The sequence below is a fragment of the Canis aureus genome, chromosome 16 (genome assembly GCF_053574225.1).
Source record: "Canis aureus isolate CA01 chromosome 16, VMU_Caureus_v.1.0, whole genome shotgun sequence".
NCBI classification, from domain to species: Eukaryota; Metazoa; Chordata; class Mammalia; order Carnivora; family Canidae; genus Canis; species Canis aureus.
In genome coordinates this window covers 239,008-265,624 of record NC_135626.1, presented here as the reverse complement: position 1 = coordinate 265,624, position 26,617 = coordinate 239,008, and the positions used below count along the sequence as shown (strand labels likewise).

Here is a 26,617-nt window from a genome sequence, read left to right as displayed (position 1 = left end):
AATAATAAAGGACCCAGAGGTGGACATTTGCTATAGGCCATGCTCTGTGATGGATCTGCCCATATCTATGGCCCCAGCACCCGAGTCACAATGAGGTGAACACATCATCTCATGTCACCCACACAAATGAGAAAACGACAGAAAAACAGGACCCCTTTCTGCAAATGAAGAAACCTGGCTGAGAGAGGTGAGGTGACTTGCCCAAGAACACAGTTTCCGGGCCGGTCTGATGCCAGAGCTTTTTGCACAGGACTCCCCTCCTCTGCCCACCCTCTTCAGGTTTTCCCTTTTCCCCATCTTCCCGCCCCCACCCCCCACCCCCACCCCCACCTTACCCTTTCTTCTCCCTTGGTCTCTCACATCCGTGGGACACCTATTCCTGCAGTCACCTGCCAGAACTCTGCACATCCTCCAGGGCCTACCCAAAACACCACCTCATCCAGGTCTTCCCAGGCAACGGGGTCCAAATGCCTCTCATCGGGGAGCTCAGCGTCACCCAAACTATTCTAACCAGCTGTAGTTCAGCAAGTATTTCTTAGGTGTTAGAGGCCACAGGAGGGACCATCATCCATAGAGAAATCCCCAGTGGAAAGCAACCACAAATGGTGGCAGGCTCTTCGGTAGGCTCTTCAGGAGACTCGGCAACAAGGCAGGAATCTGCACTTCTCTGAAAGCGCTGGGCGTCCCAACCTTGGCTTCTTGCCTGGTACACCGGGGAGGGGAGATGCACCTGGCTCACTTGGATGGGGTCTTCCCTCACAGGTGTTGTCAAGCAAGTTCCCCGACGGGCTTGTACTTTATCTTGGTTTTTATTTTCTACACTAAGGAAAATTTCACATTTTTACACTCTAGTGGCATAAAGAACCACGAGGCATTTTTCACAATTTATGTAGTCATTATGTAGCTATCCTGACAGCTTTATCCTATTTCTGAGGTTTTCTTTAAAAAAGCATTCTTCCTTCTAGGAGGTTGAGTGGGACAAGTGTCACTTCCTCTTCCCCACCCCTCCCCTTCAGGCTAGACTTAATGCTCCTCTGACAAGCTGCCTCCTCCTTGAAGCCTACCATCCCCCACCACAGCAACCATGACCTTGGGGTCTCAGATGCTGTAACATTCATTAATTAATTCATTCCCATTTATCGAGAGCCTACTATGTGCTAGACACAGTGACCAAGACAGCTGTTAACACTATGAGGGGAACAGTGTGCAGATTAATAAGAGGACAGGAGGCTCAGATCTGCTGGGAGAGTGATTCTTCAGGGAATGGGGTACATAACTCCATCACACCATACACGCCTACCCTGGAGGACCTTCAGGGCACCAGAGGACCCAGCTCAGGGCTCTGCATATAGCAGGCTTAGCAAAGGTTCACTATCCCAGAAAGCCACAGCTGGAAGAAGACTCAGATCCAGGAGACTGTATATAAGGGTGAATGAGACACAGAGAGGGAAAGGGACTTTCCCAAAATCGCAGAGCAAGGTTAACCGAAGACCCCAGAATCCAGTTACCTACTCCGCCCAGCCTCACAGGTTGCTTACTGACCTCCTCCATGTAGTAGAGGGCCAAGGGCGGCTTCCCACCCAGCCCTGGCCTGGCTAAAGGGAGATGAGCTTCATGGGCAGGTCCAGGGTCATGATTTCTGGAGGCAGCTGCAGCTCCAAATTCAAGTCAGAAAATCTCATTCTAAACCTAAGTCAACCTTAGTGAGAGGCATTGGGCAAATCATGTCCCTTCCTTCAGTAAAGCAGGGTTCTGGAGGCCCAATTTCTAGGACTGCTGTGGAGCTGGATCTGAGCCCTGGTTTGCCTGCCCCACTCCCACCCCCACTCTGCATTGCCAGCCACGGGCCGGCTCCAAGCCTCAGTGTTGTTATCTGTAAAATAGGCTAAGGATGATCCGTACTTCAGAAAGTTGTGGGAAGGATCAAATGAGGCAAGATATCACCAGTAAAATTAAGCCACTAAACACAATAGTTGCCAGCTTTATTATCATCATTACTGACGTCGGCTATAGTGCAGCCACCGATTTTTGCCCTGAGAAGGTACATAACCACCACGGGCGGGAGTCTGTCTGGGCCCTCCCAGGAGCCTGAAGGTTGTCTCACAGCAAGGACAGGCTGGTGTCATGCCTAGTGGATGAATGAGCGTGCCTGCAGAATGATCCCAGAGCTACAGAATGTCATCCAGGTTGGTAGTTTCAAACGCTTTTAAAACAAGCACTTTTTTCTAAAGCAACCTCACAGAGACTCCCAACGTACAAAGTGTGTGAGCCACGGGCAGCCAGGGCCGCTCAGGGGGAGGCCTCGGCTTTCATTCACTAGAGCAGGACGGAAAACTCAGGGAGCAGCCAGTGCCCTCTGCAAGGATGGAGCCTGCTGCCTCCTCGGATGGGGAGTTCGGCCTCTACTATCACAGCCCACAGCCACGTTCCCCTGTGCTCTTTAGGTAGCTTTTCAGCACTTAGGTCAGCTAAGGTCTCAGGGGCTTGGGCCCAAGGCTACTGCCTGTGGGGCTGAGTAGGGACAGCTGCGTACCCTCCACCCACTCTGTGACAGCCCGCTGCCTATTCCAGCTGATCCCCAGGGTCGCCTGAGCTTCCATCTGTCACTGACTAACGCGCAGGGCAGTCCTGAGTGGAAGACAGAGAGTCCCGTGGGGTCTCTGGCTGGAGGGACCCCAGTTCTCGGCAGCTCCCCCACCCCCTTTCCAGCCACGAGGCCACCATCCTGACATCTGGCCCTAACCCTGCTTACCCCTTCCTTGGGATGTTCAGAGAAATTTTCTCAAGGGCCTTGAAGAATTCCAGCCCACGATTTGTTCATTCCCCCATGTCAGTCAATTCCAAGTGATGCCAATGAGGAGAGATGACCAGTTATGGCGCTTTTGCTCTGCCGAATCACTGCCCGTGGTCCCCGCCAAACCCCTCCCAGGCCCTAAGAGGGAGGCCCAGGAGGGTCCAGTGCCTGTTATTGGGAATGCAGGGAGAATGTATGCTGCAGAATGCAGAACGTTTGAGGTTTTCAGGTGGGGCAAGAGAGGCTCAGAGAAGTTAAGCCACTCGCTGAGAGTGGCAGGGCTATTGGTGGCCAAGCTGCGGGCTCGAGCCCTTGGGGCGGGCAGGGTGAGGGCCCGGTACATATGTGCCCACACATATGCACAGAAGGCCAGACTGGGAACTGACAGCTCAGCCCCAACCTCCCAGGACCACAGGCCAGACCAGAGGAAAGAAGGGAGGCAACCTCTCCCTGAGCAGAGTGCTGTCACAGGTGAGGACCTGGCAGCTCCAGGAGGGGACGCCCCGCCCAGGCCCAGCCTCACACAGGCCTCACACATGAGTTACCTCGGGGACCACAGGTTTGCATTCCAGCACAACTCCTTGGGCACCCAGAGGCAGCATGTCACCACTGGTCTCTAAGCCATCTCCAAACCTGAGTGTGAAGTGCTGAGCATTGCGCCTGGCATACAGCAGGTGCTCTGTGAAGGGTAAGTCCCCTCCCTCAATGCTATCATCTGATGGGTACTGCATCTGCCATCCTGTCTTCATCACCTTCTCCCCTCCTAACATACAGACCAATGAGCGGGCCTGACCTGCCTTTGACTCCCACTGAGATTGTGCCCAGGATGGAGGCAGAACCTGGTGGACTCTCCCCTGGCCCAGGAGCCATCCTTAAGGCCTGCATCCAGAAAGCCTTCAAGGAAAGAAACTCTTTTAACAGGTGTGTCTCTCAGTATCTATCCGCAGCTTTGCACAAATGCCAAAATCACACCTAAAAACCCAAGAAAGGGAGGGGAAGACCCCATCTAGATAGTTCCACCTCTCTCAGCCCCAGGAGAGGAGATCTGCTGGGCTCCCTGGCCCACAGGCAGCTCCGACACCTCAGCAGGCTAAGGCTCCAGGGAAGAGGTCCTGCTTCCAGAGTCACAGCAAGAGCGGAGAGGGCCCAGATCAGGCAGCCAGGCCAATGCCCACATGGTACAGACAAGGCACACGAGGCCCAGAGTGCAGGGGGACTTGCCCAGAGCCACTGAGCAAGCCAGTGGAAGAAGCACAGAAGAACCTAGGTATCCTATCTCCACACCCAGTGCTCTTTGCAAGACTAGTACCCCACTCTTCAAGAACCTCTCAGGCTCCCCACATTTCCTCTTTCCAGGCTTCAGTCTTCCCTTCTTACTATAAGGGCTGGGCTGGGTGATCACCAAGCTCCATTCCAGCACTGATGCCTGGTGATTCTAAAAAGCTGAAGCTAGAGCAGGTGCCTTCCTCATCTGGGCTCTCCCAGGCCGGGCACCAACCTACCAGCGACTCCTCTGGCTTTGCCCAAACCCTTCCGATGCACTGTTCTTCCTGTACTCCTTCCCTGTTGCTGGGGCTCTGCCCTCAGGAGGCTGCCAGGCTTCCCTGGCCTCCTTCCTTGGGAGATGTGGATCATCAGAGAGGGTCCCAGCTGGGGGATGACTCACTAATGAGTCTCTGAAAGGTCAGAGATCATGACAGGTGAAAGAGGACTGGCATTTTAAGCCAGGTTAGTGCCTGCCCGGTAGCCGCCCATTCGCAGGCCACCCTATATGCGCACATAACCCTCTGCAATTGCTTGATCCTTCGAACGTAAGACCTCCACACTCCAACTTACCCAGAAAAGGCAGCCAGACAACTCAGATCACACAAAAGGAACCCAGTCATGAGCCATGAGAGCCAGCAGGGGGCTGGGCCTTGGTACATAAGGATCACTCTTCCATTTAACACTCATTGGTCACTCATTGGTTAAACATCAGTCACCCTTGCCCAACAACCACATTTAAACCATTCACGTGGTGAAATACACACAGCCAGAAATGCACACAAATTGAAGGATATGCATGCATACAAAGACACATGAGGAGGGGGTGTGCCCACAAAGAAATGCAGGTGTAAACATACAAGTCTCACCACCACCACACACAGAAACCAATAAGCACGTTGACCAGCACACATACAAATACACACATGCACTCAGGAACTGTGCAAATAAAGATACACAAACAACAAAAGAAGATCACAAATACATACTCAACTGTCACCAGGCACACACACAATGATACATGGGGCAAATGCCACCCCATATATACTCAAGTTCACAAGCACAGCAGGAAGGGAAAGTTACCCAAAGAGCCACGTTCAAAGATCTAGAAGCCCAGATCTCAGGACCAAGGGGAGAAAATGCTGCTGCTGCTGCTGCTGCTGCTACTATATAGTTCCCCTGATCTGTGTCCAGCACCTCACTCTATCCCAGAATCTCAGGGACATTCTATTTGCTTCTCTCACACCCTAAAAACTGGCCTTCTCAGCTCCCTGAACACATGGTTTCTTGGAGTCTTGCAATGTGGCATGCTATTCCTCTGGGCCCCACCCCATCCGCAGCTAGAGAACCCCGCCCCAAACATTTCTCCTTCTGCCATCATCATGCCTAAAGCTCCACCTAAGTCCTAGGGTTACCTCAGTCTCTAGGAAGGTGCGGGTGAGATGCAAATAATCTTCACCCCCCCCTCCCCCAAGAGGCATGGTAGCAAAAGGTTCTACCCTTAATGGCTATGGGCCTGAGGCCAGTGACCTAACCGTCTGAGTCTGTTTCAATTTCTGTAGAATGAGGACAACAGAAGCCACCTCGAGGTTGTTGTCACAAGTCAATGACATCATGCATGTAAGAGAACTGAGCCCATTTCCCAGCACTCACTATACATTAGCTACTATCATCAATATGGTCATTGTAATGGTTTTTATTGCTTGGACTTTGATCACCAAGGGCCAGTCCAGATATTAGCCAGAAGGAAACAGGGCAGGAGTTTATCAAAGCAAACTGTAGGACCCAAATCTCCTCTGATGGGGAAGGCTGCTGGTCAAGGCTCATTCAGGGTGTATTCCCTGAGCCTGCCCCTGAGCTGAGTCCTGGAAGGGACTTTCTGCCCTCAAGGAAAGTCTAGCTGGAGAGGCGGCCCTGACCCTTCCTAGACACTCCCAGGAGCCTCTTTGCTGCTGTACTATCTCCAGTCTTGCCCCCTTTACCCTGTCCATTCTCCAAGGGCATCCAGAGGGGTCCCTGAAAAAGCAGATCAGATCCTGCACTGACCAGCTTCACCCCCTTGCATAGCTCCCAGGGTTTGGAGATAAAAGCCTAGCTCCTTGGTAAGGCCCCTAAGGCCCCTCATGATCCATCCCCTGGGCTCCAACCCTGGCGTCTTCAGTGCGACTCTCAGAATTGCCATCCCCTCCTGCCACAGGGCCTTGGCACAGGCTGTTTCCGTTGCCTGGAATGGAGGCCCCCTTGGCCCAAGTGGATCCTGCACACCCTACAGTCTCTCCTCATAGGCCTACCAGATGCCCTCAGGTGATGCCAGGTCACTCTGCAGACTTACCACAGTTCTAATTGTACATGTGTTTATTTCATGCCTTCCTCCCTCACAGGACTGTGGGGTCCATGGTAGCCTGGGTTCCAGGGCAGGACACCTGGCAGGTATTCCTAAATACTTCCTGAAGGAATTAACAAATGTTTATGATACAAAAGAAAAAAGAAAAAGATGAGAATATGCTCTGGGAGGTTTTTTAAGGGGCTCCATTTGTGGTCAATTTGGGTGGGCTTGCTGGAGGAGGCAGCATTTGGGAGCATAATAGAAACACTGAAAGTGAGGCAGTGAGTGGTCTTGCTGAGATTATTTAGGGGTAGGGAAGCCGCACAGCAGCACTCCAGGCAGAATCACAGCAGAGGCAATGGTACAGAGGTATAGGAAAGCCGTAAGTCTGGCTGCCTCAGAGGCCCATGGAGAGATCACAGGCCCCTCTGACCTCCAGTTACACACCACCACTTGAGCCCAGGCTGATAACATGGGGCACGACCCCTCGCATATGCACAGTGCAGAAGACACCCAGGTCAAGGGGTCCCCCCTAAGGAAGTCTGAAAGGAAGGAGGAAGGGGGCACCTGCTTAGGAAGAGGGTGAGCACGTGCAGATGAGAGGGGGGAAATGAGGACAAGAGAGACCCTCCTGACATGTGCCAGTGCCCAGGACCGAGTGGCATCAGTAAACAGAAATCAGACACGCATTTCTGAGGTCTCAGGAAGGGATGTGATAACCCAGAGCAGCCAGGGAGTGACTCACTGCCCCATAAATCCTCTGGCTAGCTGACACTTGCCTTAGCATAATCAGACTTCCCAGAGGTCTGGACAGCCACAAACACTCCATCAGCCCTTTAAGCCCTTGGCCAGCTCTGACCCTGGGTGGGGAGTCCAGCACTGAGGACCGTGTGGTTGCAGGGAAGCTGACTCCCTCAGGGAGCTTCACCCCTGCAGCAGGATCGCCACCTTCTCCCTCTGCCACCCTTCCAGCCCTGCCAGAGGTCCCAGCACCAGGCCAGCCTTCCTGGGGTGACTCAATGATGTCGGTGATTATTCCCCAGGCCCTGTGTTCTGCACACTCCACATGAGCAAACACTCTCAGCAGAGGCCGCCTGGCTGAGTGGCAAGAAAACCATGTTCAGAGTCAAGAAATATGAGTCCAAAACCCAGCTCTGTTATTAATAATAATGAGGACTATTCCGATGCGCTAGTAAGAGTAAAACCAGATGTACTTATGCAGCCCTGTCTAAGCTTCAGCGGCTGTACCGGAGATTTATGGGACTTACCTTGTTTAATTCTCACAATCCGACGTGCAGATGAGAGAATGGAGGCTCAGAGAGGTCAAGCAACTTTCAAAGGGCCACACAGCTAGAAAGTGGCAGAGCTGGGGTCAATCCAGATAGTCTGTGCCAGAACCTAAACACTTCCATAATCCCATTACCACACCATGAGGCTTGAATCAAGTATCTTAGCCTCTCTGTGACTCACCTTCCCCATCTGGACAATGAGGGGATTGGTCTAGCTGAGGTCTAAATCCTTCCTAGTGTGCACATGCCGTCTTTCCCCTCCCTGATGGCCCATTCTCAGGTGACACCAAATAGGAGGGATCTTCTGGCGGCCACAGCTTTCAGGAAGGAAGGTGTTAATGGTGGGGACTCCAGCTCTGTGCTGGGTCACGGGGAGCTTCTGGGAAGTTAGATTTTTCCATCTGCCTCTACCTCCCCAAGTACCCAACTGGCCAGGAGTAGCCCTGGAGCATCAAGGCAGGGAAGGGGTGCTATACTAAGAGCCACCAAGGAGCACCAGGACCCCACGGTGCCCCGGCCCTAGGGACAAGCAAACATTAGTGGGAGGGAGAAGCAAAAGGCAGGTGGCAGCCCTATAAATTCACCTGAGTGAGCAATGCTTTTTAAAGCCTCTTTCACTACAGGATACAAAACGCACCATTCTGGGAAAGGATTTTATAGGCTATTTCTCCTCCTGGGTGATTTACCATCTGTAGGCCTGGCTCACCTGGGAGCCCTGCCCCTGAAGGATTATGGGAACCCATGGGATGGGGCCAAGGTCAATTCCACAGCAAGGGCTGGTGTCCTTCCTTACCAGGGCTCTGGGGTGGTCTGGGTGACTTGTCCTGACCTTCCTTCCCAAGATGGTGGCCACTCGGCCCCAGAGACACCAAGCGGGGCTCTCAGCAGCCAGAAGATCTCTGCTCCCCACCCCTCCCCACCATGCACTCACTCACTGAATTCATTCTCTGCCTCCATGTCTCTCACACCCCTTCCCTGCACAAGCCCATCCAGGTGCCCACCACAAAGGAGGCCCCATCTCAGTGCCCAGGGTTCAGATAAATCAGAGCAGTTGCTGCCCTTGAGAAAGTCACCGTCTGGGAGATGGTTAAGTCACAGCCTGTGCTCAGAAGCCTAGAGGAGAGGATGCGTGCTGGAGCGAGAGGAGGGCAGAGGAGGGAAGAAGCTCTCAAGGCAGGGAAATGGGGAGGAGGAGCCGGTAGGGAGGAAGGCCCTGAGGCTTGGGCAGGCTTGCGGGCACCAGCTGGAGAGCTGCATCCCACCCCCTAGAAGCCATCTCAGATGCTGGAGCAGGGCAGGGCCCTAACAACCAGGGCTTGTTTCAGGCATTCTTAAGTCATTCTACTGGAAAAGTAACTCATCCTGATGCTCGGTCTTGTATTGGAAACAGATGTCATCACTGCCACCTCCAAAGAGGGCTTCCTGGCTTTGGAAATCATTCCTACCCAAAGACTCAGAGATAATTATGTCTATAATCCAACCCAAATGGATGTCACTTGATGTGACAGAGGCAATTGCTTCTTTCTCGTACCATGAGGGGTTCGGGAAAAGAAGGCTTCTGAGGCCTGCCCCCCCCCCCCAAAGCCAGTCTCCTGCCCCCCACCCGGAAATGGCAGGGGCAGGGGCCACAGGATGGGGTGGGATGAGGGGAACAGCTCTCTTCTATGCCAGGAGTGTCTGCCCTGTTCAGACACTTTCTGACCCTCGGGGGCCTTGCTAGCTGGAGGCAGAGGAGACCAGAGGAGGCAGGAGATAGCACGGCCCAGGTTCCAAAGCCAGCTCTGTCCTCAATTGGCTGTGTGGCCTGGGACAATGCCCCTTCCCTCTCTGAGCCTCAGTGTTCTCATCTATAAAATGGAGAGGATGACAGCACCGGTTGGCAGAGCCTGGGCTGGTGCTGTGGGCCAGGTTCTGCAAAAACTTCACCACCACACAGGGGCTGGCAGAGCTGGGATTTGAACCCATGTAAGCAGTTCTTTCAGCCCAGGCTCTGACCACCAGCCCGCTCTCCCAGAAGACCTGCCTTGCTCCCTTTCAAAGGTACGGGTGAGGATGAAACAAGACCTCGGCAAACTGTCAAAAAATAGTCATGCTGGAGTATCTACCAGCCAGCCTGGTGGCCCAGTGCTGCGATGCTGCCTGGCGGCCCTCAGGCTATGCCTCCCCTCCTGCCGGAAGGCTGTGTTGGCCCCAGGCCTCACCCCACTCCCCACTCCGGGGTCCCTAATCAGGGTCCTCTCTCCTAGTCCGCCAGCTCTCTGGCCAGCCCGGGGCCAGGCCCCGCTGCCCGTAGGTGCTCCTCAATCTGAACGGTTTCCTCTACCCAGTGGTGAGCTTTGCAGCTGGGAGTGAAGCTCCGCTGGGTCCCTGCAACCCAGGGCACACCGAGCCCTTGGACTTCAGCTCCCCTCTGGGAGCAGCTGCCGCTGTCCAGGCGTCCACTTGCTGCCCTCTGCTGCCCCCAACTGGTGGGACGGCTCTGTGCAGCTGCCTCCAGCTCCCTCCCACCTGTACTCACCACCTGGGAACTTCGTCTCTGGCCCCTCAGGGATCACTCGACCCACCTCCACCTCCTGGTGCCAGGGCTGAGCCCGAGAAGCTGTGTCAGAGGCAGTCACATGGGGGCATCAAATGACGGGTACAGAAGGGAGGTGTCTCCCTGACCACCGGGGGCTCTGAGGAAGGTGTCTGGGAAGAGTGAGCCCCACCCACCAGAATGGGACACAGGGCATGGACATGGGCTGAATGCCCCCCTTGTGCCACGTACTGGGCCCTCACAGCCACTCACCGAGCAAGGGGCTCCTGTGCCCATTTACAGAGTGGGGAAGAGAGGCAACGATACCACTCACTTATCAACAGGGCAGGGAGGCTCCCAACCCTACCGAAGACCACAGCCCACCCTCCCAGGCCTGACGTGGGTTCTACAAGCTCCAAACAGCTGTTCCCCCCACACCCCTGACCCGTAGAGTATCCTGGCCCCATGCCCAGGTCATCTGTTCCCATCTCCTGAGTTCCCACCGCAGGAAAGGAGCCTCTCTCTGCAGAATGTGGACACAGACAAAATTGACAGCAATTTTCCTTTTAGGTTTGAACGGTTTCATAATAATTAGGCTCCAGGAATGGCAATGGGCGGGGAGACTCTCTCCACCTACCTCTTCCTCCAGGGGACGCCGACCTGCCAGATACCAGGCTGGGACACTCCAGCTGAAAGGCTCCACTTAGAAGGCTATTGTGAGGAGAGGCAGCAGGCGCTCACCTGTGGCCCGTCCAGGCTCCAGCATGACTGCCCTGTCACAGCCGGTCACCGCTGCACGGCTGGCATCCCCACACTGGCTTGGGGGCCACACATGCATGTACAAGGTGGGCACAGAGCAGCCTGGTGAAGCAGAACGAGCCCTGACCAGTGTTCCAGGCAAGCCTCCCCTCCTTGGGCCTTACTTCCGCCACAGATTGGTGACAGAGTTGGCTCATCTGATGTGTGAGCCTTGCCCAGCATTTCCGTCCACCACTCCAGTGCCTAACCAGGGCCACTGTCACTGAGAAGGGACCCAAACGGAGGCAAACAGGCACATTAGGAGCCATCAGAGGCCTCTGAGGACCTTCAGAGCCACAAATGTCCCTTCCCTTCAGCCTCTCCTCCCACGAAACCTAATGGAGACAGACAGAAGTTCCCAAGTACAGGGAAGAGAGGGCCCAAGGGAGCAGAGTGTAGGGGGCCTGCAAGGGGGTAATGAGAGGACAGAGAGACCTGGGCACAATTCCAGGCCCTGTCCCAGATACGCTGTGTGGCTTTGGGAAAGGATCCTCCCCTCTCTGAGCTGCAGTCCTCCCTCTGTACAGGGGAGGCCTTGCAAACATTTCCAAAAGCCTTCAGTGGTGGTGTTGAGGGGGCCTGCATGTGTATGTCCACGTGCCCGTGACCCTGCGCACGACAGGAAGGCAGCTGAAACGTGGGGAAGGTTCAGAGAAGCTGCAGGAGTGGACAACGGCGAGTAGCTGGGAAATCCTGAATCCACACCCACAGAGATCTGCTGGTTCTACTCTCACCCGGCATCTCCTGTGGCCCTCTGGTCCCACAGGGGAAAGCCCAGAGCCTTCACCCACTTTCCTCTCCAGCCTTCTCCCACTTCATGCCTCCGACTCACCCAACACTCTAATCCCACAGGGCCACTGGCTTGCTCCAATGCACTTAGGTCTCCCCCAACTGGAATACTCTTCTCCCTTTGTTCCTGACAAACTCCTACATATCCCTCAAAGCTCAGCCCCAAAGATGCCTCCTCTAGGAACTCTTCCCTACCCTACCAGCCAACCCTTGCTCTGGGTTTCTACAGCACCCAGCCACACCTCCATCACAGCTTCAGGACCAGCTAGCGTATACACAAATGAGCATCCAGTAAAAGTAGGTGATTGAAAAGAACTAAGACCCCCCTTCTAGAAGCATCTGCAATCAACGTGGTATTGAGTTTATCTGCAGCTTCCACCAACCCCCTGGGCCTTCCCCTCCCTGACACTTCTCCTTCTCCATCTTGCAAAAAATAGCCCTGAGACCTAATTTCAGCTAAACCTTCAAACACGATTCTCCACTTTCAACTTCCCGAGGAGGAATCAATTGGCTGTCAAGTTTCCCAGAGCCTCTGCCACCTCCCACACCCCAGCCCTGCCAGCTCTCCTCAAGGTCGATGGGAGGGGTGGGGACAGTGGAGGGGGAGGGGAAGGAGCCAGCCTGCAGGAGGGGAGCTTGGGCCTGGGGAAGGTGATGGGCTGGGGGGCCTCGGGGCAACCCCACAGTCACCATTGCTTCCCCCCAAATCAAACCATGAGTCCCCAACAGGAATGGCAGGTGACAGGGGACAGCATGCTGCTGTGCTAAGGGTCTTGGACTTTGGGAAGAGCCTCTGTCTGTGCAGATGCAGCATTCCCAGCTTGCGGCCTACCTTCCCTCTCCGCTCCTCTCTCCCTTCCAAGATTCCTTACTGACACAGAGAAGACAGATCTGGGTTTGAATCTTGGCCTCATCAGCTCTTTAGATGAGAGCTGAAGGCCAGAGATGGGCACGAGTTGATATGAGGCTCAGCCCTGGGTCTGCTGACTTTACAGCTCATGCTTTTAGGTATGGCATCCAAATACTTAAGTGCCTACCATAGGCCCAAACCACATGTTGCCTTACAAAGTTCACTCCCCTCTGGGACGCCTGGGTGGTTCAGAGGTTGAGCGGCTGCCTTCAGCTCAGGGTGCGATCCTGGGTCTGGGGATCGAGTCCCACCTCAGGCTCCTCACAGGGAGCCTGCTTCTCCCCCTGTCTGTGTGTCCCGGCCTCTCTGTGTATCTCTCATGAATAAATAAATAAAAAATAAAATAAATAAAAAAAAACAACAACAAAGTCCACTCCGCTCGTTTTAGACAAGGGTAAACAGAAGCTCTCCCAGGGTCACATGATCTCCAAAAAACAGAGGTGGGACCAGTACCGAGCCTCTGATGCCCTGTGAGGTGACTGCGGTCCTAGGCCAAATCACAAAAGGTAAGGGCCATGTATGGATGCAAAGAGCCCACACTCCAAAGTGCTCCCAGCTGGATGGTGACCTGGCACAAGCCCAGCCCCTCCCAGGCTTTAGTGTTCACGGAGGAGGTTGACAGAATGAGTCCTCGAGAACACAACATGTTGATCCTCCATTAAACTACATGGTTGCAAAGGGCACTTCTGTGAGAGGTGGTGACATCCTGTCACCCAAGTTTCAAATGGCAGCAAAGACACCAGTTATTCAAATATACCCTGTACTGTCTCCCTTACCTCCCCCAGGCAAAACTATGTTCCCCAGGTTCCCTCAGGGGGCTACACAGAGCGGCAGTCAGCCAAGAGCATGAGGATGTGGCTTATGGGAGTGCATGTGAGCAAATGTAAGGTGGGGCAGGGGAACAGGGTGTGCTTCTGGTCCCACACAGGGACTGCGTGCAAGTGTGTCCCCAACACCCAAGCCAGGTGCCCCTCCCAGCTTCCCCCAACCATCCTGCCCTCGCTCTCCACCATGACCCTCCCTAGATATGCACCGTTCTGAAGCAAAAAAAAGGGAAACACAATCCCAAGGACAGTGGTGGATTTTCTGTATTAAGTGTCTACCTCGGGTGAGACCTGGGCTCATATGCACCAGGACTCATGGACGTGCGCCACAGCCCTTCAAAGAAGGATGAACATTCCATTCTTTCCTGATGCCACCACGAGGCTCAGAGAGGCTGAGTGACTAACGAGGTCTCACAGGTCACAGAAGAGTCAGGATTTGAACCCACTTCCCCACCTCTGAGCTCTCCAGCAAGCACCTCCAAACTCCGAGCACTACCCCAGGATAGAGAAACCCACACCCCTTGGGATGCCTGGGTGGCTTAGTCAGTTCAGCGTCCAACTGTTGGTTTCAACTCAGGTCGTGGGATTGAGCCCCATGTCAGGCTCCAATGTTCAATGTAGGGTCTGCTTAAGATTCTCTCTCTCTCCCTCTCCCTCTGCCCCTCCCATCTACTTACATGCACAGGCGCTCTCTTTTTCTAAAATAGATACATCTTAAAAAAAAGAAAAAAGGGAAAAAACCTCACATCCCTTTCCTTAACTGTTGCACACAGGAAAGGACCAAGGTGGGACACCTGGGTGGCTCAGTGGTTGAGCATCTGCCTTCAGCTCAGGGCATGATCCCGGGGTCCTGGGATCGAGTCCCACATTGGGCTCCTCCCGGAGAGCCTGCTTCTCCCTCTGCCTGTGTCTCTGCCTCTCTCTCTGAGTCTATTAATTAATAAATAAATGAAATCTTTAAAAAAAAATGAAAGAAAAGAAAAGGACCAAGGTGCCCAGGTAGGGACACAAAAAGTGAGTGTCCAACAGTCCTGGCAACTATGCGGGGCTCCATCACTCTGGAGCCATGTGACATTAGGCAAACAACTTCCCGTCCCTCCCCTGGGGGGTTGCCGTGAGAAATGGGTAACACGACAAGTGAACACATTTTCCAGTTTGCAGAGCCCGCTCGTGCAGGCGGGACTGTGAGTCCTGAGGGTCGGGGGCTCAGGAGGCTGGGGCTGGCTCTGCCCCATGTGTGGTTTCTGCACCAGAAAACAGAGGGAAGGTGCCACTGCCAGAAAGATGCCAAGCCTACCTGGCAATTAAAGAGCTGCAACTGACAGCAATGTCAGGGCGTGATGATACATCTATCAGAGCAGCAAAAGAAAGGGGAACAGGTAAAAAGCCACACGGAGAGGCTTTGGGGGGCTGTGGGGGCTCATGAGCAGGAGTGCACACTCTGGTACCAGACAGGCTGGATCTCAATCTTGGCTCCACCATTTGTTGGCATTTAGAGCATGGCTGAGGGACTTCCCATCTCTGAACCTCAACTTTCTCATCTGTGATATGGGGTGATCAAAGTTTCAGCTTCCGGGCTATCTTGAGAATTAAAAAAGATCACGAGGGCAGCCCGGGTGGCTCAGCGGTTTAGCGCCATCTTCCGCCCAGGGTGTGATCCCGGAGACCCGGGATCAAGTCCCACGTCGGGCTCCCTGCATGGAGCCTGCTTCTCCCTCTGCCTGTGTCTCTGCCTCTCTCTCTCTCTCTCTCTCTCTCTCTCTGTCATGAATAAATAAATAACATCTTAAAAAAATAAAATAATAAAAAATAAAAAAGATCACGAATGTACACCCAGAAGCACAGTGCAGGTGTCTACATCATTCTTAGTCATTGTTCCCTCAGGCCCCTGAAAGCTTGGTCCCCAGTGGCTGTGGCCCTCCCTAGGCCTGGGGAAGGCTAGACTCGGCCTCAGCTCCAGCTGACTGGTCAGGGTCACCCAGGTGTCAGTGTCCTGGCCCTCCTTGCAGGCTGGAGACCATCTCCCAGGGGCCCCCTGCCACACCCAGGGGAAGAACCCCCGAATCTACTCTCAGCACAGACTTTGGGGCTTCCCTTTCCTCCTCACTGCCCAAGGCTGATTCAGAGTCTGAGGTTCCCAACCATCTCGTGGGGGAGCTTGTTAAAATCCAGATATCCAGGTTCTGTCCCAGGCCCACTGCTCTGAGATCTTGAGGGGGCCTAAGAATCTATTTTGCAAGCATCTTCATGACATACAGACAGATGGGAGAATCAGGTGCCCTGGGGAAAGACACAGCCCCTTAGCCTAGCACATGAGGCTGCACCTGACGCAGACTCAGCCCAGCTTCCAGCTTCACCTCCTACTTTGTCCTCCATATCCCTCAACTCCAGTTCCACAGGCGTTTTACTTCCCACAAACACATCGATCTCTAGTGTGCCTCTGCATGGTTGCAGCTGCTGTTCCCTTACCTGGGACAGGGATCCCTCTCTCACTGTCCCCACCTACCCAATTTCTACTGACCCCTTAAGAGCCAGCGCAAAAGTCAGCCTCTGGGGGACAGCCTTCTCAACACACAGGGAACAACTAGACACCCCTAGCTCACCTGAAGCCCCGATATCACACTGCATGGTGACAGCCAGGCCTGTGCCCACTCCTTTCCTTTCACCCAAAACCCTCATTTCCCTGCTCCCCATAGTAGGGCTGGCTCCTCATCTGTTGGGCCTCAACACAACTATCACCTCTCAACCGCATCACCTCCAGGAAGCCCTCCTGGTTTCCTCTATTGCAGCAGCCTGCTTTTCTTCACAGCACATAACCTGAACATCAGAATGTGACCCCATAAGTTCAGGGGCTTTGTCCACCTGGTGCTCTCCTGGTCAGATCCTCCAAAAATGGGCCTGGCACACAGCTGGCATGCCATAAAAACTGCTGAATGAATGAATGGATGAGCTAATGATCAAACATCCATCTCCACTATAGCCCATGAGCTCCCAGGAAAAGAGACTTACTTCTCCCTGTCTACTACTTCTCTGTGGCTCCAGTGGCTGATAGAACACTGGACAGAGGAGCATGTGGTAACATGCTGAATGGGGAAGAAAAGCAACGCAAAACTGTGCATGCTCGCACAGAGAGCCAGTTGTTAAGGGCCACCGTGTTCTGTCTCTGTAAAGTTGTTTAGGTTTGTAATAAAAATGTGTATGCTGGTGGGACCCCTAAAATCAATAGATAAGTATGACAGTGTTTTGTCAATTCTAAGACATCATCAGTTTTAAGCTATAGCATTATTTGGTGTGTCTCCAAGAAAGAAAGAAAAAAAAAAAAACACACACAGGAATTAAATCATGACATACCACAAGCTGTAACATCAGAGATCCTAAAATGTAAAAATAAAAGCTGTGCATCTTAAGAGTCAAGGAAGCGTAGTGTGTGTGAGCATGTCAGGATGTATTTATCTGGCCCAGCACTAGACTCTTTCTCGGCCAGCTTGCAGGCCCCACGGCTGCAGGGCTGTGTGTTCTCTGCCCCCTCCCTCACAGGATGGGACCCCCATGTGGCCCCCAGACTGAGCCACAGAGAGGGGAGCAGCTGAGCGATTGGATACCTAGAACAAGGGAGGCTGGATGCTCTCCCGGTCCATGAGACTCCAGGAAGGGGGCCGCGGGGTCGCAGAGCAGCACCCCAGGCCAGGTGGCGATGGTGACGCAGAGATAGTTACCGTGACCCGGAACGGCGTAGTGGCCGAGGGCTCCATGCTAGGGCTCTTCTCTGGCAGGCTGCCGGGCAGACTGCGCCGGGAGCCCGGCCTTTCCTGTGGTGACTCTGTCAACAGAGAAAGAGGGAGAAGGTGAGGACGGATAATCAAGGCCACTCAGTCAGGCCCTCCTATCATCCCCATCATGGCCAGGACAATAGACGACTGGTCCCCCTAAAACAGTGTAATCACTGTGGAAAACAGATTTGGCAGTTCCCCTAAAAAGTTAAAGACAGATTTACTGCATGACCCAGCAATTCCACTCCTGGGTATATCCCCCCAAAGCACTGAAAACAGGGACACAGACACACACACAGACTTGTACCCAAATGCGCATCACAGCATTATTCAGAAGAGCCAAAAGGTGGAAGCAGCCACGTGTCCATCCACAGATGAATGGGTGCATACAGTGCGCGGTACATCTATACAAAGAATGTTTATTCCATCAGAAAAAGGAACAAAAGTTCGGATACGATGTGGACGAGCCTTGAAAACACGCTGAGCAACAAAAGCCAGACACAAGTGTTATAGGAGTCCACTCACAGGAAACACCTAGAATTGGCAAATTCATCGAGATAGAAAGTAGACTGGTGGTAAGAAGGGGCTGAGGGTGGGCAGGATGGGGAGGTATGGCTTAATGATAAAGAGTTTCTGTTTGGAATGATGGGAAAGAGTGGGAAAACAGTGGTGATGGTGGCACAATACTATAAATATACTTAAAGCCATTAAATCAAGCACTTAAAAATGATTAAAATAGCAAATTTTGTATAATCTATATATTTACCCCCAATCAAAAAAAAAAAAAAACAAAAAACAAAACAGGACTCCCAAAACCTGCACTTCAAGTCATGTATCTTGTGACATAATGAGCCCCCTGTCACCAGAGGTATAACAAGTAGTCCCTTCAAACATAGGAATCTGTGATCTCTGGCTTTCAATTTGGACCTTCTTTTTTTTTTTTTTTTTTTTAAGATTTAAAAAAAAAATTATTTGACTGAGCACAAGCAGGGGGAGCTGCAGGCAGAAGAGAGGGAGAAGCAGACTCCCCACTTAGCAGGGAGCCTAACACGGGGCTCAATTCCAGGACTCCAGATCATGACCTGAGCTGAAGGCAGATACTTAACTGACTGAGCCCCCAAGGCGCACCCAATTCTGACCTTCTTGTTCAGAGGCCTTAAACCCGATGGAAGTACAAGGCCTGGCAGTTTCCAGGATAAAGGGTAGCAGCCAGCTGGTTATTCAGGGTAGCCAGGGGATGCGCCCAGTGCAGCCACAGCTTCCCACAGTTCAAGAGAAGCTGGAAATCTGAGGGCTTTTCAAAATATGTAACATTCTGACTCTTAAATGGTGACAGCTCATTGAAAACTTACGGCCCTGATGTGAGCCTGTCTGCTCAAAACCTCCCAGGTCAATGCAATCTGGCTGCTTTCCTGAATGTTTGCTCACTATGCTCGGCACTGGCTGCCTCTTTTCCAGTGCTCTGGCTGTGGCCCCCCCCACAGAGGACTCCATCCATTCCATCCTGTAAGCCCCAGAGGACACCCATGGTGACCCCTCCTCCCCACCCACGCTGTTGGCTCCCTTCTGGCTCTTATAGTAACAGCCAGGCCAAGCCTCCTACCAACATTCTCACTTTGCACCCAGTGTGTGTGTGTGTGTGTGTGTGTGTCCCTCTCGGCTTGACTGTGGAACTCCTAATGCCCATGCCCATGCCCAAGCTGGCTGCATCTCCACGTCCCCAGTGCCCTGTGTGGAGCCTGGCACGTGGGCAGTGCTCTGGAAAGGCCTGTTGGCTCTCAAGGAAGAAAAGGGGTAGGGCAGAGATTTCCCTGGTATATGCACACACAGGCGGTCGGGCACATGCCCAGCAAATGCACATGCATATCCACCTCTATGCAGACACTCCCACCTGCACCCCCAGGGACATGTCCACATGTCCACAAAGGCTAGATGACAAGGAACAGGCTTTCCCAGAAGGCAGAATGGGCTACTAGGGGCAAGGTCTACACCCGCCGGTCCATTCCCTCTTGCAGCCAAATGGGACGGTGGTCTTTAGAAGTGTCAAAGGACAGAGCTGAACCTGCCACCACCACTCCCACCCCCACCCAGGACGGGCTCCAGTGCTGAGCCCTAGCCAATGGCCAAGCAGGCAAGGCCACGCTGGGCCTGGGGACATGGGGCACCCGGGGGGACCAGTTTGGGCATAGCTGACCACTTATAGACAGACCCAGGGCAGAGGCTGATACCAGGTCCTGCTGTGCACTAGCCAGCCCTGGGCCATCTCCTCCAGAAAAGCTTCCTCTACTCAGCTGCTCCTTAGCCCAGTGGCCACGATCTCTGACTGCCTCGGTGTCTTGCTTGTGGTACTTCCTCCTGAGAACCCTCCTCCCTCCTCCTTCCCCATCCCTGCTAGTCACACTCTGGGAGACACCCACTCTTTCTGGAGGTTTCCCTGGGAAATCTCTTCCTGTGCTCCCCAAGCTGCCTTCACCTCTCCCCCACCCCCAGCATCCCACCCCCATCACCTTCACCTCGGTGTCCACCATAACCACTGTGTCCCTCCATGTGTGAGGCACTATGCTCAGCCTCCAGAAGCCCCTCAGAACTCCCCTCCCTCCCCCAATACACACACACACACACACACACACACACACACACACACACACAGAACCACAACTCCACCGCCCTTTCCTGAACAGGTGGGCCATCCTGGCTCCAGACAGACATATGTGGTGTCACTTGGTAGGGCATGAGGAGCCCAGCAAGACTGTCTCTCTTCTGAGACCAAGACTGATATTCCTCACAACTGGTGCAGAATACTATAGCCTCTTGCCTTCTGGGCTGAGCCAGGAGGTTCTCAGGGGTTGCTTGATCCAACCACCCATTTCACAGATGATGAAGCTGTGAGCAGAGGAAAGGAACATGTCCATTGGCCCCCAACCCAACAGGTCTGTACCAAGGTCTCTCAGGTGCTCCCAAAATAGCCTTAAACTTCAACTCAGAAGCCCTGACCATGCCCCATCCACATCAGAAAGTTGAAATGCAGTGAGGGGGCTGCAGGGCAGGACATGACAGTAGTCTGCTCTCCCTCCTGCCAAGAGCAGCCAATTCTTCTCCTTGACTTCTTGAGCCTTCCCAGGGCAGGGCCTTGCCCCCCATAGGAAACTGAAGGGGAACCTTTGTACCTTTCCAGGTAGATGCCACTGGCCCCAGTTCCATCTCCACTCTTCTCCACTCTGCCTTCTGCTCAGGGGGCTGACCTGTGTAGCCCCCACCAACCAAGCTCCTGGGCCCCCCAGTTTCCATGGAGTTAGGCCAGTGGGGAGCCCTGGCAGGAGATCAGGAGACAGAGAGTTGCCTAGGCTGGCTGCCTCCCTCCCTAAGCCTTGGTAGATCATCCCAGGCAGGACCCCCGGTGGTTGCTAGCTCTGGGTCCCTGCACTTCTCTTCATGGTTTCCCACACCCACCCACACCATGAATCATCCTAGTAAGTACCATCTGCTTCCTCCTGGACCCTGACTGACCCACCAGGTAGGATCCCAGCTGCCCAAGACCCGGCCCCTGCTTGCAGAATGGAAATAACTCCTTTACAGAGGGATGGGGAAGGCAGGCCAGGAAGGAAGCTGTGTCATGTTCATGGTCCTCAAGGGCCGAGCCAGGCTCTCTCCCCATCTGACACCCCAAACGGCTTTCCCAAGCCTGCCACAGGCTCGAAACACAAAGTTAACAGTAACATCGTGGATCACAGTATTCTGAACCGGCATCTCTCTCTACCTTCTATTCATTATCATTTCCCCTGTGGGGTCTTTCTAGACATCTTTTTCCTAGTCACCCCTCCATAAAACTTTAATATCGCAATCCAGTAGGTATCTTTACATATTGTACATGTAATGGGGCTCTATAAGAGAAAGAGTGAGATTTTTTGCCCCCTCCCTTCCAAGAACCAATTTTTTTTCACCCACTTGGGGCAGCATCACCCCCACAGAGAAGGCAAGTCCTGGGACCCATTCAAACAGAATCCCCACATGACAACTTGGACAGCTATGGTGAGCTCCGTTTTCCAGGAGAGCAAACGGAGTTCTCGGAGGCAAAAAAGGACTTCCTCTGAGGTTCGACCAGCTAGGAAGTAGGAGTACTTGCTGAAGCCCCTTAAACTGCCTGACCCGCAAATTCACACTAAGGACCTCAGAGAAGCCTGAGAGCGCCTGGAGCCTGGGGCAAGGGGAGGGAGTGCAAGACTTGCACCAGGAGACAGGATTCAACCTGGCCTCTGCTCTGTGACTCCAGGCCAGGCCCTTTGCGTCTCTGAGCTCATGATTTATCAGCAATCCAGCGAGTCAGGGGGGTCAGAGCAGTTGCTATCTCTATTCTCTGCCACCAAACCATAGCAAAGACAAAAAAAAAAAAAAACAAACTCTATTTTACAAGGCAAAGAATATGAAAGGCTGACCACCCTCCCCCTCCAATCCTAATTCGGCCTGCAGGCATTTAGCCTGAGTCCTTGACAAAAACATAGATGCCTATGCCTTTTGATTTAGCAGTACTTTTTTTTTTTTTCTAATCTGGGGAAGCAGATACTGGGAAGCTCAGGCCTTGCGCCCCCAAAGGTCTAAGCAACACAGCTGGTTGCAGAATCCCAGACAGGGCAAGTGACCTAACACTGTGCAGCAGAAAAGTGGCAGGCATCCCTAGACCTTGGACTGGTCCAGGAGTTTCCCCTCAGCTCAGACTCCCTCTGTGACCTCCACATGACCTCGGGGCTCCCAACCCGCAAAACTAGGGCACAGGACAAGTGCATACTGGACCCCTTTTCCACTACAAGGTCAAAAAGAACCTCCATTTTACCAGGAACACCAGCCTATCTTTCCATTCCTGGAAGCCACAGCCACAGAAATGCATTTTAACCTTCATGCATTAGCAAAAAATAAATAAAATAAAATTGGTTTCATTCAAATGCTCTGGCTTGGTCGCCATGGATACTACCTAATCATGAAGGATGACTGTTACTTGTTCCCATGGAAACACGGAGGCCTGAGGAACATCCTGTAATTTCAGACAAGACACCAAATTTCAGTTGTCGGGCTGCACTGCCCAGATCTTAATGCTTAAAAACAGGTAGAGGCAGCAGCCTCTAATATTGGTGTCAGGAGAAGAGAAGTCAGCACGACTACAGGAAAAGATGACAGGAGACAGAGGGGTATGTGTGTGTTGGACCTCAACAGTGACCAGGAGAATGCAAATTATTCTGTATGTTAGTAAATTGAACACCAATAAAAAATAAATTAAAAAAAATAAATAAAAATAAAAAAATAAATAAATAAAATAAATAAATAAATAAAACTACCAGATACCATTTCATACCTTTCAGATAGGCAAAAATAAAAAAGAACAGTGATCTTGAATGTTGCCAGGGACATGGGGGACTTTTTCATCACTGCTGGTGGAGCAGACAGGCTTTGAAAAACAATTAGACAAAAGCTAGTAGAAATCGACACACACACATGCTCTAGGACCAGAAATTCTCCCCTATGTGCCCAATCTAGAACAATGCTTCATCCTCGCACATGGAGATCCACACGAAGATGTCTCCTGCAGCAGTTTGTGGTGGCAAAATGTTGGGAGCAACCCAAATGTCCACCAGTAGAGGAATGAATAACCCCACCCCGGGGCAGTCATTTGGTGGAATATGATACAGCAAGGAAGAAGGTACAATTTCAGGGGCTCTTCACATGGGACATAATGGCACCGCAAAGCACCCAGTTCTATAAAATCAACATGAAGTACAGCCAGAAGAATGACATTGAGTGAAAAAAGTATGTTGCCAAAGGAAATGGAATGCATCCACCTACACACATTTTTATACAATGTTCGTAACAATTGTAATAGCCAAAAACCAGAAACAATCAAAATGTCCTTTAACAGGTAAATGAATGGTAAAAGTGTGGTCCATTCAGTCTATGAAGCTGAATAATGGCCCCCCCAAAGAAGTCCACACTTTTTCCTAATCTCCGGAATCTGTGACCATGTTACCTTACATGGGGACTTTGCAGACATAATCTCTTTAATCAGGATTAAGGATATGGGAGTTTATCCTGCATTATCAAGGGGGAAATAGCCTTAAAGGCACAAGAGGAAGCAGGAGGGTGCAATAATGGAAGAGGCAGGAGACATGCTAAGCATGAGAGGAACGACGGAAGAAGGGATCGATCACAAAGCCAAGAAATGTGGGTAACTTCTACCTTGAAACTGGGAACACCCTTACACAGACAGCCAGCATGATCAGATCATGCTGAACAAAGGAAAGGGGACCTCAGTCCTACAACCACATGGAACTGAATTCAGCCAATGAAATAGATTTTTCCCTAGAGTGTTTCGAAAGGAATCAACCTGCTAATACCTCAGTTTTAGCCCTGCAAGACCCATAACCCACAGCGGACTTCCAACCTACATAACTATCAGACCTGTGTTGTTTAAGCTGCTAAATTTTTTTTTAAGTTTATTTTTCTTTTTAAGTAAGCTCTACACTCTACATGGTGGGGCTTGAACTAACAACGGATGCTCTTCTGATTGAGCCAGCTGAGTGGCCCTAGGCTGCTAATTTTTCATTTGTGGTAGCAGAAATAGGAAACAAATATACATACCATGAAATGCTACACAACAATAAAAAAAAAAAAAAGCACTATTGATGGATTTCCACAACCTGGGTGGATCTCAAGGGCATTATGCCTCGGGGAGTGGGGGGAGCCAATATCAAAAGGCCACACAGAGTATGACTCCATTTATATGGCATTCTTAAAGGGGCAAAGTTCTAGAGATGAAACACAGACTAGTGGTTGCCAGGGTTAGGGATGGTCGGGGGCAGGTGAGCGTAGCTATAAAGAGCCACCACGAGAGATCTTCACGGTGACAGAATAGTCCTGTCTTGATTGTGGTTCTGGTTACATGAATGTACACATGTGATAAAATGGCAAGGAATTGGGGCGCCTGGGTGGCTCAGTTGGATAAGTGTTCGACTCTTGGTTTCAGCTCAGGTCATGATCTCAGGGTCGTGGGATCGAGCCCCATATCTGCTGGTCCTTCTCCTTTTGCTCCTCCCCCATGTGCCCCTCATATATAAAATAAAGTCTTTTTTTTAAAAAATGACCCAGAATTATACATACACATGGTACCAGGTGGCAGAAAAGGAGAGAAAAAAAGTGGATGAAAGCAGCCCCTGATATCTAGAAGTCAACGTGGCATTCATAGCCGTGCCATGTTATTCTCCTTTTGGACATAAACAATCTTCTACGGCACCAGCCTCAGACAAGTTTACCAAGATAAAGTGAGACAAAACAAGGCCATTTCATAATTTTGTCTAAGCAGCTGACAAAAGCCAAGTCACCGGGCCACTCACAAAATACCAAACACACTCCTCCCTTGGCTAAAATGGCTAATTGCTGCTTCCTTACAATGACAGCTTTATCTTCATGCTTGCCTCCTCTCCCTAAAGATAAATTTTGAGATCCCCCATCATAAAATTGCCCCACTTTCTGACAGCAGCTGAGCTAGAGTGAACCCCACTTTCTTAGACTTCCCCAAAAGCACCCAATCAAATCCCAAAAATCCTGTAGCAGGTTTTTTTTTTTTATACCATATTTGGAATGAGATGTCCTGTGGCTCCCGGTGGTGTATGTTCTCCCTTGCTGCCATAATAAAAAATAAATCCAACTTGTCTAACTAGAGGTGTGTTCCCAGTGGGTTTCTGGCTGGAGGGCACTGATGCTGGAGGATGCTGTACTATAGTCACATGAGATGTAACCAACCATCAGGGAATCCAGGTGAAGGGTACATGGAAACATCCCTGTACTCTTTTGGCAACTGCCTATACATCTGTGATCATTTCAAAATCAAAACTTAATAAATAGCCTATTTGAAATACATGGAATCATATCTATCTGTAAATAACTAAGATTTTTCCATCCCAAGAAACTAACTGCAGAAATGTATTGGTATCCAGCGTTACCTAATAGAGTAGCCAGTGATCTAGAGGTAAGAGGCACAGAAATAGAAACCTCACTGCAAAGGCTTACCCTAGACTCTTTAGGCTAAAGAACATTTGTTGTCTATGTGATTAAACCAATATGATGTTTTACCTTCTGTTTGTGTATGTGCACAGACTCCTATGGAAAAAAATAATAAATAGCTCTCAAAACATTATCATCAGAGATTCTCTTTGAAGAAGGGGATGAGGTAGGTATGTATGGGTGGGAACAGATAACTGTGCCATTTGCTGAATGAAGAATAATTCAGACTTTCAAAAACTAACAGTAAAATTAAAATATAAATAGGTGGTATGATGACTCAGTAAGAATTGTGCCGCCTGAACACACAGGAAAGGAAGAGAAAAAATCAGAAAAAGAAACCAGTAAATCAGAAACAGCAGCCCAAAGGACCAAAGAGTTACTGAAAGTGGATCAGGAAAGTCCAAAAAGTAGACCTAGGAAGAAACCAGTGGGTGAGGGAACATAGCTCCCCATCTTGGAGTACCAAAAGACTGGTTCCCCCCATGCTCTCCCCGCCACGAGAGTGGCCAGGTAAGCAGCAGGAAGAGCCAAAAGTAAAATCACCATGGCAACAGGCCACGGAATCTTCACATTGCTAGAACTTTCCAGAGGCAGCAGTCCAACTATGATGGCTCTTTGTGTGCACATCCATACTGTTATTATCTGGTAATAACAGCTAAATAAAGAGTGAGTTTACCAAAATATTGCATTGATATGTAGGTAGGTCTCCTGCTGCCACTACAAACTTTTTCCAGTTCAGCCTTTGGTCACCTGTCTTTGGGGGGAGGAAGACAGGTGCTCCTTAGAGATGACTAAACCTTACCCAACAGTGGTAGGCAGAATAATGGGTCCCAAAGAGCCCACATCTTGATCCCTAGAATCTGTGAAGATGTCACCTGTATAATAAAAGGGATTTTGCAGATGCGATTAAGTCAAGGATCCTGAGTTGGGGAGTTTACCTCGGATTACCTGGCAAGCCCAGTGTAATCTCAATAAGGAGCTAGGAGGGTCAGAGAAGGAAGAGCTGGTTCCGTGGTGAAGAAAGCGGAGGTTGGGGAGGGCGGGGGGTTGAGCATTGGTCAAAGACTCCCACCCACCGGGCAGGTTCTAGAAGCTGGAAAAGACCAGGGGACTGAATCTCCCCTAGAGCTTCCTGGAGAAATACTGTCCTGCTGACACCTCGATTGTAAGTCCAGGGAAACACTGCAGACTCCTGCCCTCAGAACCGTAAGATAATCTATGTTGCGTTAAGACACTGAATTTATAGTCATTTGTTACAGTAGCAACAGGAAACCCAAACGGCCACTGATAAAG

At 51.5% G+C, this 26,617-nt stretch overlaps 1 protein-coding gene and 1 long non-coding RNA gene across 8 annotated transcripts in view; one reads left to right on the top strand and one right to left on the bottom strand.

The window, feature by feature from the left end:
* The window catches only part of DAB2IP (DAB2 interacting protein), a 189,727-nt gene that overhangs the window by 83,058 nt on the left and 80,052 nt on the right, over positions 1-26,617 (bottom strand). For 6 of the 7 annotated variants that reach the window (XM_077850520.1, XM_077850521.1, XM_077850519.1 and 3 more), the window contains one exon: positions 17,225-17,328. In XM_077850520.1, the coding sequence (XP_077706646.1) occupies positions 17,225-17,328 (104 nt within the window). Of the gene's footprint in view, positions 1-17,110; positions 17,329-26,617 lie in introns of those variants that run through there. The other variant, XM_077850523.1, reaches the window with a different exon arrangement.
* LOC144285454 (uncharacterized) lies at positions 152-9,977 on the top strand. Its single transcript, XR_013353706.1, has 4 exons — positions 152-187; positions 2,042-2,186; positions 3,569-3,715; positions 5,620-9,977. It is a non-coding gene; the product is annotated as an uncharacterized LOC144285454 (long non-coding RNA).